Here is a 15,146-nt window from a genome sequence, read left to right as displayed (position 1 = left end):
GCATATTGAAAATCAGACCAGTAAATAAAAATTCAAAAGCAGTAGTTCAACAAAAATGTTGTGGGAGGGATTCAGAATAAGGCATAATACTTAAAATTATCTCATTTTAATAAGAATGTTGTAATAGTAGCTATACAGATGACTTCGTAGTATCCTGGCTCTGGCAAATAAGATCAGCCATGACTTGATGCAATAGCAAAGATAGAGGATTAAGTGTTGACAACACCACTACTTGTTGGCAAGCTTGTTCCACCTGCAAAGGAAGGGATTTGGAATAACTTCAGAAATATTGCATTAGAACTTCACTACAGGGTTTAATATTTACGATTTTTGTAACAGCGGAAATGAAAAAGCAAAGGGAATTTTATCACAAACTGGGCATGGAAGTTCCAGGAGACGTAAAAGGAGAGACATGTTCTGCAAAGCAGCATCTGGATTCCCATCGGAACGGTATATGTTTTTATTTATTTATTCTTTATTGAGTAGGGTGCTGCTCATAACTGTCAAACAGGTCTGCCAGAGGTATGTGTTCAGGTGGTTCTTATGTTTCATCATGCTGTACAACACAGTGCATGTAGGGTGATTTTGCCTCTTGTTTGTTCATGGAACCTTTTTTTTCAGCTTCTCCTTCAGTCTTGGTGAAGGCAGTCTCCGAGTAGTACCTACATGGGGACTCAGTGAAACTACGCAACTCCTCCAGTGCTAGCAGTTGAACTGAATGCTGTGCTGTATGCTTTTTCTGCTCTTTGATGTGTGGGCTGTGGGCAACTAGTGTTGCTTAAGCAAATAGTTACTATTTAGGAGGTTATTCTGTATCGCAGTTCTGGACTCTGCTGTTCCAATCATGTTAACATTAGAAGCTGCTGACGAGCGTTATCCCACATATCTGCTTTCTTATCTAAGGTGAAACTAAAACAGATGAAAATGCAAACAAAGAAACTTCTGAGGAAAAACAGGAAGAAGATAATGACTACCACCGAAGTGATGAACAGGTGGGCTCATAGGTCATGTTTTATTTTTGTCTGGTGTTTTAGATTTAGGGCTTTGTTCTATTAACAAAGAAAAGTAGCTGTTTCAAGCTATATTTTCTGTCCTTTGCCAAAAACAAGATGCAGTGTTGCACCGTTTTTGTGTAAGCATGAGTTAGTCTTTGGGATATAGCAGAATTGGAGAATATTTTAAAGGCACTTCTGTTAAAATTTGCTGTTTTTGACATTTTACTGAGTTTCAAATCATTTATTGGCTTTCAACTTAATACAGACTCAGGTTATTTGGGTCCCTTTATGAATGTGTATCTCAGTGTTATTCCGATACACTGAACTGAATGTGTATCAGTAATTATGAATAAAACCTTGTGCTCTTTTGTTAATATTTATTTGGTTTTAGATCTCTAATACTTAGACAGTGGTAGTTCAATACCATAAAAATACTATGAAAACCAGAAAGTCCACCATCAAGTTGTAAATGCAGTTTGAAAGTGAAATCTCCTGTTAGGATATACCAGCAGGATATACCTTTTATATTTTTCTCTCATGTGTCTCCAGTGTAAATTTAACTTGGATTAATTTTCAATTATAAAACAAGAGAACTTCCAAAGGGATTATACCTAATACTAGATCCTCTTAGCACATAAAGTGAATCATCACAGAGCTTAAACTAAGTAACAAATTGCTGGATGAGAAAAGTGAGAACTGATGCGTAGAAATGGAATAAACTTTATTTTGAAGCTAATTCTTAGAGTTTTAAAAGTATGTTGTATCATGTTTATCTGTTCTTTTTAAACTTCCTGTTTTCTTTCGAACATAAATTGAAATTCTCTGGATTTAGCAGTTGCATTAAAAGCAAGGAGTTGCAGTAGAAACAATTGTTAAGAATTGAAAACTGTTTTCTTATTATATTTCATACTCTTTTTAGATGTAGGGCCCTCATGAGCTATTGGCAGCCTGTGAATATGCACTGATGCATCCTTTTTCCATCATTAAGAAAAGTTCAAAGAAGAATTTTTAATCAAGCATGCTTATCACTAAATGACAAGTTGTTAGGAAATGTTCTCTTTAGTTGGACTACATGTTTTTCAGTTTAAGGAATATTAGTACTATACTTTTTCACTTCGTTGTATTAATGCAAACTGCTTATGGAATACATAAAGAGGACTGCAGTAACTTGTTGCAGCCAACCCTGACTGCTTGCTTTTTCCTGAAGGTAAGCATCTGCTTGGAATGCAATAGCAGCAAATTACGTGGATTAAAACGAAAATGGATTCGCTGTTCAGCACAAGCAACAGTCCTGCATCTAAAGAAGTTCATTGCCAAAAAGCTAAACCTTTCTTCTTTTAATGAGGTAATATTTTAATCTTTAGAAGTAATTCTGCACATAAAAAGTCCTATGGGAAAGTGTGAGATCATTCTTTTTCGAAGCAACATCTTATTTTACTTTCTGAAAGCAGCAGCAAACACGGTATCTTAAATTGTATGCTGCATAACCATTTTTGTAAGCTAAGGAGATGAATTTAAACCATTAAGTTATTTGTCTACAAGTACAGTTTTTTTTCCACTTTCAGTTTAGGATTTATGGTCTTATTTCCTGTAGGTTTTCCTTCTTTCATCATCTCCTTATCCTAAGTGTTAAAAAGTAGCTCTTTTTCTCTCTTGGGTTTATGAAGGATTTGCCTGTTAGTTTGCAGTGCATCTTTTCATGTCCGTACTTGCACCAAAAGGCTTCGTTGTGAGCTTCTACATGCGTTGAAACAGACTTTTCAAGGAGCTTTGTTTCATACGTTATATTCAGGTATATATATGGCCCTTGCAGAGGTTTTGCATTCACTGCAGAGGACAGGCAGTAACAAATAATTAAGCATTACTGATGTTGACCTTAAAGGAAAGCAACATGAATATTTTGTTCTTCTCTGTACTGTCAGTGAAGTCGCTGCCTACCACAAGCAAAATGCTGTACCCTTCCTTTCCAAGGGAATACTTGGAATCTTGTAAAGAACTTACAGTGAAGCGTACGAAAAGAAAGAAAATTCTTCACACTTCTCCCATTTCAGATTCCAAGTTAATGCTTAAGGCACACATGGTAATCCAGACTCTGTTTACTACTTCTCTGGGTCTTGCTCACAGTCTCTTTTCATCTCGATCATTTGCTTTCCGGTTCTGGAGTGTCAGCATCTTTCTACTCAAACTGCTCAGCAGCTGGTTTGTATCTGTATTGTTTTTGACTTCTAGCTTCTCTAACTTCACACCACACTCTTTTAGTTGGAGTATGTCCCCAAACTCAGCTAGGCTTCCTGAAACAAAACTGGAGCATCTTCTATCTCGTCCTCAGCTGGTTTATAATCAGTTGAAGTCTGGCTGGAGCCCAACAGCAGCATCGATGTTTCAAAAGGGGATTTTTTTTCCTTTTAATTAGGCTTTATTTTATAGGCAGAGCTTTGATTTTGTGTTTAAGTCCTCTGTTCCATGCCAGTAGTCTCTCATGTAACAGCCCATTTTCCTTCCTAATGAAGGTACAAACTGTAATTTCTTGTGTCACCTCTCTCACTTTCTTATAGGATGTATAAATTGTGATACAATAAGTGTATTAGTGCCAGGTAATTGATTTGTGGTAGCAAGTGTTAAGTTTGTAGGCTTTGCTTAGTGTAAGTTATTCAAGGTCTGAGTTATTGCTAGATTCTTAGAATGCCCAATAAAATGATGTAAAGCTTTTGGGGAGAGGGCATTAGCACTGCTTGGGAAGGTAAATCAAACAGTTAAGTCCAGTTCATGCAATGTTCTGGAGATAGGTGCAGTACTTTACGTCGAGAGAAGACATTGTTTTCTTTCTATAAGATATTTTCGTCTGCAGAGTAACTGCAAGATGAATAGTTCCATGGTCTTTGGAGAAAAAAAGTCATGCCTAACATTGGTAGTATTGTTTGAAACATGTTGTGTTACAGATTGTGTCTCAACAAATTAACTGTCTTCTTCATTTTGTCAGCTGGACATATTATGCAATGAAGAGATTCTTGGCAAGGACCACACGCTCAAGTTTGTAGTTGTTACAAGATGGAGATTTAAGGTATGACATAGTGCTATCAAATAAATCATAAAGTATCTAGATTAAGAATGTTTTTAAAATACATGCCACTCACAGTTACACAGCAATAACTGCAAACTCATAGCTATCTTATGCAGCATTTTAAAACAGTAAGTATTAAATTTGTTTCCAAAAAAGTGAAGGAATATAAAATTAAATATAACTGACAAGGGAAAATGGTATGTTGCATCAGCTGTCAAACTGTGATCGACTCTGACAAATTAATTGGAAGCCACAAGAAAGTATTAATTTTAGCTGTGATAGGTGAAGCTGATTGTAGTACATGTAGGTGGGGAAGGGGACTGTGATGCAGCAAAGGCAGAAATTTTCAAAACACTTATTTCCAGTAGCCGAACAAGGCCACTTTACTTCTCAAGGAGAAAGAGTAATTGCAATACTTGCCTGCCTTAGTTAAGAAGAATGCCAGCAGTGTTTAGTAGGCATAAACATGGCATGTTAACTGTGTTTGAGTACATCTTTGACTTACTGATTGTTGTTTCTCTGAGCAACCCCCTTGCAGCTGTGTTAGTTATCACACTAATAACAGCAACTCAAGTGAAATGGATGTAAGAATGAATTGCAAAGCTGAGCACTTATGAGTCATCACACCTACAGAATCACTGTACGTATATTTGGTGCTCCTTGAAGCAGGAGGTGGAATAATGGACAAGAAACACAACCCAAGCTTACAGTGTATACTGAGGTAGAACCACCTATTGGCTTTGGATGACTACGTAAAAGATGTGCTGGTGGGAGTAGTAAAGTGTCTCCTTGTCTGTGCGGAGAAAAACAAGTGGTTTGCATAGTGGATACAGATAGAAGGCAGTGGTCAGCGTCTGATTTGCAGAGAGGTCACGATTAGAATCCTACTAGAATTTGCTCCTGAATGATCAGGAAAGAGGTTTGAAAATGCAATAATAGCTCAATAACAATACTGTGATTATTTGGGATAGCAAGGTCAGATTAATCACAAAGGATTTAAGCAAGCCTTTACAGTTCTGTGTGATCAGAGATTGATGGATGACACCTTAAGTTCAATATAGGTAGATGCAAAAGAATACATACTGGGGAGAACACTGCGCTCAACTTTAAAAAATGGTGAATTGTAAGCTAACTGAATTTGCAAGGATTTAAATCCAGATGTAAGAAAAAAACAAATGCTAGGAATTTTTATGAAAAATAAATAATTGAACAAGAACGTCAAATTGATCTACATCTGTGGAAGCCCACTATTCACCATTATCATGGAGATCTGTGCACTTCTGAATCAAATGGAAAAGGCAACTGTGTACTGATGTCTTAAGTGAAAGAGGTGGAGAGTGTAAGATGAAACTCATAGAGGATCCAGAACAAACAAATGGAAATGATTCTTTACAGGACGCGCTACTCCTTGATACAAGATGTTGTAGATGTTAGAGGTGTACCTATGTAGAAAAAAAAAACACAGTGCATATATTCATAGAAGAGGAATTGGACTATTAAATACATGAAGTACTGCGTGCTCTTACACTGAATTCCAGGCATCTGCATTTCTCACTTACTAGGTTTCTTGAGTAATACCATCTTGATAGAACTGATTTTAGGGTAATCTATTCCCAAAGAAAGGGAAAGAATTCTCCATTTGATTTGAGTTTCACAGATGAAGTTCCTTCTTGTCTTGATGCAATTTTGATCATATAGCTATTCTGATAGTTTGTTTAAGCCTTGGTTTATGAAACAAAAGTTTTATCTACTGGAAAGATGAATTCTGACTTTGTTTCTTAACTTAGTTTATATTTCTATCTTGCAGAAAGCACCTCTACTGCTACATTACAGACCCAAAATGGACTTGCTGTAAGAGAACTTTATTGTCCTTCTGGACAGAGTTTTTTGCAGAGACTATCATCTGGCACCTTCTTAGTGCATCACTAATCACATGATACGAATCAGCCGAATAATTTTGGAAGACTGTAGTGCTTTCATAGCTGACTGTCCTTCTGAATATTTCTCCTGGGGATGTGTTATCTGGATTTCTGGACAGAAAATATTTATACTTATTTTATATGAAAGAAAGAGATCGAAACTCAGCAAGACACTACCAGCACTAAGTTTATAGATATTGAAAACACTTCACAGTTCCATGTAGCTCAGCCTGACTCATCTCTTACAGTTACACAGAAATAAGTTAGAATGTTGTGGGGTGATTTTAAAATGTTGCTTTTGACACCAAGTTGCATTTAGTTACTTTTCACATTCTGAATATTTAAAAATATATTTTTGCAAAGTGTTCTTGTCTTATATAGTATGCCTGATTGCATTGGCTTTAATCAAGTTCTGTAGGTCATTGAACATAACTAATGATATAGTGACTGGTGATATTTATTATGCTGCATTGAAAACTTTTGAAAATCTGGGAAAACGATGGGTTTGTTTGTTTTATCCAGTTGTTGCTCTCCCTCGGTTTCTGTTTTAGTAAAGTTTTAATGCCCTTTTTGCATGGTGATTTGGTAAGATTAATAGTAATCTCTGCAGCTGATTTTAACGTGCCCTGATATTTTGCTGTGGCATATATTGCACCACATAATGACAAATACTCAAAAGTGCTAGATTTATGAACTTTAAATATATATAAATATATATATATAAATATTTCTTATGTAGCTGTGGCTTGCAGAAATCAGTTTTTACTGTAAAGAGAATTTATTCTCACTGGCTAATGAAACACTGGCTCTTAGACAACATTGGGTGTTACTGCACAATTTTTACTGATTAAAAATTCCTCTGTGAAGTAGGAGCAGCTTTATATTTTAGTTAACAGCTTTATATTTTCTTCACCTGTTTTCTTAGGAAACTGTACTGTTTTCTTTAGCACAGTTACTTGCTGTTTTGGGGGGTCAGACAAGATTATTTTCATATCTTCTGGCCTTAATTGATAACAGTACTTGCATCAACCCCAATGGATGCAAGGTAACATACATGCCATGTATGTGTGTACATATATATACACACATACAACTGTTTATGTTATGGAATGCACCCTCAATAGCACTTAGCAGTGTTCACTGCATCATTTGTAAGGCTTTTTGAAATTGTCACCTTTTTAAAAACAGAGTTGAAAGTGATTTCTGCAAGCTGTATACTGTATAGCACATATAGTACAGATATAAGAGCATTTGGCTGCCAGCGTGTCAAGTTACCTAGAATTCCAAACATACTGTTAATATCTGGAAACAGTTAAGCTTCTGACTTTTGGAAGGGTTTTCCAATCAACTGAAAATGCTAGCTGCTATACATATTATTTTTTATAAACTGCCTTTGGATAAGAAAGTGAGCTTGCTTGTAACTGCCCTGCTTTGTCTGTCTGTGCTCATTCCTGTCTTCAGCAACAAAGTATTATTTATTACTGATAACAGGAAGCTGATAGTGCAAGAGCTTTATCTAAGCATTTTAATTCATATTCTTCTTCTTGAGCTTTTAGAACACCACGTTCCTTAGCATATCTCCTGCACTTTCATTCTTTGGAGTCTTCAGCCCTCCTTTCTTAGCTGTGCTGCTGCAGAAGGATGCTCCAATTTCTGTTTCTCTTTGCAAAGATAAAATATCTTTCTCATTTTTATTTATAGTCACGGATGTGAATGGGAAATAAATCAAAAGTTATGCAGGCAGAGAAAGAAAGGGAGCCTATTGAAATACGGGGATATAAAGAAGACGCAAACGCTAAAAGAAGCTGCAAATGTGAGGGCAGATGGTAGGTAGATTGGAATGCTTGCATTAGGCAGAACTCCACATCCAGGCCTTTTGTGTGGGTGTGCATGCACCTATGAGCACTGGAATCAGAACTTGGCTCCAGTTTTGTTCTACTGTTTTCAGCTCATATGTGTTTCAGCTTTTACCTTTGGTTAACATTAATTGGCAGATGAGATCATGAGCCTATCTTTTTATAAACTTTAATGAAAACAGTGAATACAGGTGTTACAAATGCATATGCATATTGACATACTGGGCCCTTCTGGAGCTGTTCATGCTGTTAGTATTCCAGTGTAAATAAGGGACTGGCTGTAAGTAGTGAGACACTGAGAGTACAAACAGGGGCTATAAATGGGCCACTCTCTGGACCTGACATAGACGTAGGGTTAAAGCTCCCAGAGAGTATGTTGATAAGGTGGTTTTTGTGTGTTTGTGTGGATACATACGCACTAACCCACAATCTTTACGTATGTACATGCTTCCTGTGTGAGGTCTGCCTACCTCAGAAGGAGCGTACCGCAGAAACCTTTTGTCCATCCAGACGCTGAAGCAGAGCTTATAAAGCATGCTAGGATTTTAGCTCTTTTCACTGCAGTTGTACAGCTGAGAACTCAGTTGCAAACAAGCACATTCAGAAGCCTTTCAAGTCTTTCTCTTGCTGTAATTATCTGCAGTACAAAACATGTATTTGGAAGTTTGTAGCTTTCTTTAGAATCACTTGAATATATAATGGTGCTACCAGTACATTGAAAATTCTGTTGTTAACTATATAGATAGGTAAACTCAAGGCAGTATTAATACCTACAAATGCTTTTGTTTTGTTTTGTTTGTTTCCTCATTTGTGTGCAACTGCTTTTGCAATGTGTTTAATTTGATAAAGCCTCATCAGTAAAAAGAAAAGGAAAAAAAAAGAGAAATCCCAGTTATTTTTCTAAGTCGTATGTCATAGCATCATTGCTATAGATATTCTTTCCCTCAGGAGGGGTTGGGATTGTGTCTGGACCATATATTTATTTACTCTCGCCTTACTAGAGGACTACAATGCAATTGAATTGAACTGAGAGGGAGGCCTCCTTTGGGTCAGACTCTGTTTCACTTCTGTGAAGCTTAAGAGACAGTTAATTTATATCAAGATTATATAGTAGCCCTGGCTCTGTTCGAACTTGAACTGCAAGTTGGACTCAGCATAGATATCTCTCTGTCCTAGTGAGATCATACTCAGTTTATTTGGATTTTGTCAAGACGGCGCTACTGTGAAGTAGTTTTCACAATTGCTTACGCTGGTAAATAATTGCAGTAAAGAAGTATCTTGTTACATTATCCTCAGCAGCAATGAGACTGATGAATCACCCAGGCTCAGAGTCTCATTAAATATAGTTTCATTAAAAACAGAGAATTCAGATAGAATATATGATATTAAAGTTAAATAAGATTTGGGGTGTTAAAAGTTAACTCTATAAAATTATTTATTCTATTTTAAGCCTTCTGTCTTATTTTGCCATCCAAGTATTTTTGGTTTCAATGGTCCAACCTTATGTACGGGCATATAAAATGAAATTGTAAGATGTTTTTACAAGCTTCTTCCTTTTACATTGAGTTTAATTAGCTTTTATTTGTATGTTTTTGTTTTGTGTGGATAAAGAACATTACTTATGTTTTTGTGCAATAGGTTTGAAACATGCATTTATTAGGCATATGTTTAAATTGTAAATGTAGCATCTACTTACCGTTAAAAAGGAACGTAGATGGAGTTTTTGATTTGTTCAAACGAGGTTTTATTTGGGACTGTTATCTGGGAAGGTTGTTTTTTGATTTGTTCTTTATTTTAAGAGTGAAATGTGGGATTTAAATTTGTGTAAGTACAAGAACTATCTGTCAGCAATATTCTAAAATAAATGATCTTGCAAGAAATCTTAATGTGAACTGTGGAAGCAATCGGCAAGACTTGCAGCCTATCTGAAAATGTTTTGTGCCACTGTTACGTCTGGTATCTTTGTGTACCATCAAATCTGAAAATATTTATTTATTATTTTTGGTTGTGCAATAGTGTACACAACACTATCTTCTCTGGGGATATGGGACCATAAAAAATATCAGACTACAACTATGATGGTGCTATTCTTTCCAATAGGCTATGAGCCTTTGATGGCTTATCTGGCTGTGTTGTCTTCATAACAACATAATTAGTTGAAGGAGATTGATTTTTTTATTATTATTATTATTTTTTTCCTACTGGATGGTAAATGTAACCATACAACTAGCCTATTTTACAACATGATGCATCTTACCATTGAGCTGAATATAATAGGAAAAAGCCAACCAGTCTGTACATCAGCAGGTGAATCTTAGTAACCTTGTAGTCTCAACGATACTTAAGATGCATTTTGTTCAGAAGGCTGGACTGTACAGAAAAATCTAGTTTCTCTACTTCCTCAGGTGATCACTTCAGTTTGGATATTTCACTGGAGATGCTAATGCTTCAGTTCCTTTGCATAAGGTTGATAACAGGAGAAAAATATTGTCCTATGCACCAGAATCTGTGCGTAAGATATAATTAACTGTAACTGAGAGGTCTTGGCATCTGTTGCTGAAGTAAAAACCTATAGAGAGAACATTAAGGAAGATGGGAACAATGCTTCAGTCTCTGCTTTCATGAAAACTTGCAATCAGTACAAACACTTTCTAGAAACTTGCTTTCTGTGGCAAGCTGACAGTAATATTTTACCATGGATTTATGATTTATTTATATACAAATTAAAGCTCCAGTCTTGCTATTTGATCTATGTTTGATCTGTGGAGCTTCCTGAAAATCTTTCAAAGCCACAGTGACCTACCCAGTTGAGTGGTAAGGTGGGAACTAAATGTCCTGTTCCATGAGTGCTTATATTGATAACTTTGCAAATAGCCTGAATGATTCTGCAGAAACCAGAGGGTTTGTTCAGGTGATGGTAGGTGTGGCTGGAGGATGGAGTCCTGAGTTTTAAAGGCTGGAATAATGTTCCAGTATTATTAATTTTTATTCGAAACTGAAAACATTGGTTTACTAGAATCTTGAATCCAAGTTACTTATTCGAAGAAAGGAGAGTTTGTTCTTTCCTTCTGCAACAAGATTATTTTACAGTTGAGGGACAATAAGCCAGTGCAACCACTAAGCCTTTATTCTCTCATGTGGCATAATAAAGATACTGAAACTGTCACAATGTAAAACCATATTTTTGGCTTAGCTTCATTTGAAAGTTTACAATTTTTTATGCTTTGTGTTGCTGTGTAATTTTTGTACTATTGGTGGCTAGTTTTGTCTGAATAAGCCTTTTTGGATTATTGCTTAATGTTTTGATTTTATGATAGTGAAGCTTGTATTCAGTGTTTTGCCAATTAATATTATATGCTTGTTAATAAAAGCAGAGAAACTAACTGAAATCCTGTCAAGCTGGAAGTTATTGTCCCATTTTTTCCTTCAAGAACATAAGGAACTAGTCAGCCTAATATCATGGCACTGACCAACCCAGCATGACTGAAACAATAATGTTGTGGCATGACATGGTCACAGTCAATATGTCTATAACCCATTTTGCTCAAAACAAACAAAAGCATGGCCTGAAGTATTACCCCACTGCTCAGAGCAGTGATGTGCCTGTGACAAACGTATGGCGTATAACTGCCAGCTAGGAAATGAAATGGCTTCAGCTGCATGCAGGAAAAACATAGTTACCCTGATGTCTATATGTATTTGTAGATAGAAATGTACTTATGAGAACTGTGTGTTGCTTTCAGTCTGACTTTACCTTATGATGCTGATGCACAAGGGCAGACTGCAGCATTCTAGATGAAAGATTTGACATGACTAAGTGTCACATGTCAAATTACAAAGAATATCCATGCATATTAGATTTTAATTTGGGGATGTCACACTTGTGTCACCTTTTCTTTGCAAGCTGCTAGGAAGAAAGTTCTCTTGCCTATAGGAAACTTACTATGACCCAAATATGCTTTGCCTTTGAAAAAATTGATCTGTTGTGGTATTTGGCAAATATTGGTGCTTGCCATCTTGGTAAATTCATGAGCTTTTTTTTTTCCAAGATCCTTGAGATTTGTTTAAATTCCTGACCAGAGCATAGATGCAGAGTTTTCTTTTTAGCTGAAATTAATTAAAATACCTAGACCAGATACTGCATTAAGTGGGAAAGCAGTATTTAAGTTCCTTGCAGTATCTCTTCGCAGTAATGCAAATACATAGCTTGTGTACTGCTGTCTACATATTGAGAGAACCAGAAGGGCTTTCTTTTTTTTGCTATTGGCTTGTATGCAATTGCCAGCAACTGTGGGCTGGTTCGAAGTTAAAGGTTCTTACACATAGCTCATACTTGCACTGATAGTACCAATATATAATTGCTCTGAGGAAATCGGCCATTTGCCACTGCTTTAGCTTCATGTAAACACCCTCGTGAGACACTCACCTTAGAAGGGTCCCTTTGCCTATATGTAGTCACTTAAAAGTAGGGAAATGTTAGCACTAATTCTTCCTGAGCAAGCATTATTTCTTGTAGATCCTCCATGGTCTCATTTTCTGTGATTCTAACAGTTCCCTGTACTTCATACTCTTGGTTGCTCTCATCTATCAGTGAACGAACCTGTGATGGCCTGGTTTAGCCTGCTTCCTCCCTTCTTACATTTTCAGCAGCTATTCCAGGAGTGCAGAGGTGATGTGCTAGAACAGAGGGCTTCTATTTCATGCCAGTGTGATTACAGATTTTCTGACCTCTGTGTACACTGGAGTAGCTAGGAAAGGAAAACCTCTGCTTCTCTTACACAAGCAGAAGCTTATAGCAGCGTAACACTGCACACAAGTTGTGGTCTCTTTCTTTGGCATCTGTGTCATGGAGAAATTGCTCAGGTTTACATGGGGATTAACTTAACGTGTATACCTCACTTAAGGAATGATTAAAGCAATGCCATCAGCATCTGTTGTACATGTGACTTTTGAAATACTTGTTGCAAAAATTGTTTTAGAAGTCAATGTTTCATATTGTTCCATGTAAAATATACTTGTAGTAATTCAAAATGTTCTCTGGCTTTGGTTTGGACATAAAAAAAAAATAAATTATTTGACTTTTAACGTCTATCTATCTATCTATTATAACTACTTTATATTAGTTTGAAATGAGTCGTTTAAAACTAGCCTGCTTTGTGGATTGTGGAAAACCTCAACAGCAGAAACACACGATGGGGCAGAACTAATTCCCCTTGTTGTTACTGGAACATGGTGCTAATCTGCTAAAAGAGAGCAGAAACAATACCTGTATGGCTGTGAAGTTCCTAAGCTTCAGAGTAAGAAACTGTGCTAATAGTTGTGTGGCTAGCCCTGAAAGCATAAAACTGTCCTGCAGCTAACGAACAGCAAACTACATTTTTCCCCAAAGGTAATCCAACATGAAGAATTTCTTATTCCACTAACTGAATACTTTGCTATAAGTCAGTGCTTACAAGATCTCCTTTTGTACAATGACTATGAGTTTCTTGAGATTGGAGTAGTCAGAAAAAGATTAAACATGTTAATTGAATATGTAAGTATCTGGATCGGGTTATAACGCAGTGCAACCCTCTGCACCTTTGTGTGAAAAGGCCTGGCATGTCTTTCATCCATTTGGTCTTGCTTTTTTCTCTGTTTTTTTTCAAAAGTCCTCTCAGTTCGCTTTTCCACTAGAAGTTCAGGCAGTGACCTGGGCCTGGTGGAGAAAAAAGTTTACAAGTGTACTCTCTACCAAGGGTAGGATGAGGGCCATAGCTATCTAAACATGTCTAGTCTTTCACATGGCAGTATTCTTGCACTTTCATTGTTTAGAGATATTGTATTGATTGAGTTTGAATTAGGCACATTTGTGCTTCATATCTTCTATGTTGGTGTACCTAAATGCACAGCCTAACTATGAAAATAAGAACAAAACAGAAATCCAAGCAGCTGCCTTCAGTAGGAAGGTTGGAAGGGTTAATGAAGGGATGGTGCCCTTACAGCCTTGCTCCTGTTCTCTGCCTCTGCCCATAGCATGTAATCCTTCATTTCCACACTGGATGAACAGGAGGTTTCATGTTCGTGGAAGCCTTTAATGTTATTTATTTAGTTATTTTCCCCTTGGATGCAAAGTTTACTGTCCCTTGCCTTGAGTTTGGTCTGTTTTATTCACAAGAGCACGAAGCCTCTGATTCTGGGTGCTCTAAGACTGCCCCACTGCTGTAGCGAAAAATGCTGACTGCTGATGCAGCAAATAGTGTTGCTACTTCTGTGTTGGTCTGCTAGTTCTCAGCAGTCTGCTGAGCAAAATTTCTGCTTTAGTTTGTGTTCTGTAGTACAATATATATTCCCATAAAGCTTTTGTGTTCCCATTTGAGCAATGTCTCTGTAAACAGCTGCAATGGTTTGTGACAGCATTATTTGGATTGTGGTAAATGTGTTTTGTTGATTCCCAGAGTGTCTGGAAAGGGACACTGGTGAGACCAGTTACACTGGTGAACCTGGATGTCCAGCAGAGAATGTATCTTCTGGTCTTGCTTTCGCATAATCTAGAAAAGATACATTCTTCTCTTTCATTTCAGCCTTACATTCTGCAGCTGCAATATCTGTTACTTAGGTGTTTCCTCTTCAACTTTGAGGCTATCACTGGATCTTTTTATGGCAGCCTTGGGCATTACTTGTTAATGGTGATAATGTTAGTTTGAAACAGATACTGAATAGCTGGTTCTGGGCCCTTTACTATTGGCACTTCTGCAGATTTTGTATGTCCTCACTCCATAGACACACGTGGCTTCTCACTCTGGAGAAGCAGTCTCTTCTTTCCGCTGCATTCAAAATAAGCAGTCCCAACTCTGCGTGCATTTTGATAGGACAATGACTGCTTCACCTTCACTCTCCAAGGGCTTTCAGGATTATGAGATCCTCAGGTTCAGAAAAAGTTTATATAGTTTTGCTATGGTTCACAAAACCTTAAGAAACTTAGTGAGTTTTGAGTGTTTCAAGCTGAACACATGAGAAGAGTTACTACCAAGAGAGTGGGAGTTCTGTGACTGGCAGCCTTCCAGGAAGTTCTTGATTGCAACATGGCTCCCTTCTTCAGTATCATCTGTATTTGACTGACACCTCAATATCATGGGTGTAATATGGTGGGCAACAGGTTGGCCATGATCCAGCAGTGTGCCCTTGTGGCCAAGAAGGCCAATGGCATCCTGGGGTGCATTAAAAAGAGTGTGGCCAGCAGGTTGAGGGATGTGGTCTTTCTCCTCTGCCCTGGTAAGGCCACGTCTGGAGTTCTGTGTACAGTTCTGGGCTCCCCTGTTCAAGAAGGACAGAGGAC

General features: G+C 37.2%; 1 protein-coding gene across 3 annotated transcripts in view; it reads left to right on the top strand.

Annotated features, from left to right (window-relative positions):
* PCGF3 (polycomb group ring finger 3) overlaps window positions 1-12,916 on the top strand; it is a 43,118-nt gene extending 30,202 nt beyond the window's left edge. For all 3 annotated transcript variants that reach the window (XM_021380511.1, XM_021380509.1, XM_021380510.1), the window contains 5 exons: window positions 340-450; window positions 904-992; window positions 2,203-2,340; window positions 3,976-4,056; window positions 5,864-12,916. In XM_021380511.1, the coding sequence (XP_021236186.1) occupies window positions 340-450; window positions 904-992; window positions 2,203-2,340; window positions 3,976-4,056; window positions 5,864-5,911 (467 nt within the window). In that variant the 3' untranslated portion in view covers window positions 5,912-12,916. The remainder of the gene's footprint in view (window positions 1-339; window positions 451-903; window positions 993-2,202; window positions 2,341-3,975; window positions 4,057-5,863) is intronic.

The sequence above is a fragment of the Numida meleagris genome, chromosome Z, assembly GCF_002078875.1.
Source record: "Numida meleagris isolate 19003 breed g44 Domestic line chromosome Z, NumMel1.0, whole genome shotgun sequence".
NCBI classification, from domain to species: domain Eukaryota; kingdom Metazoa; phylum Chordata; class Aves; order Galliformes; family Numididae; genus Numida; species Numida meleagris.
Note: the sequence above shows the minus strand (reverse complement) of the source record. Positions and strands in the feature narration are given on the sequence as shown.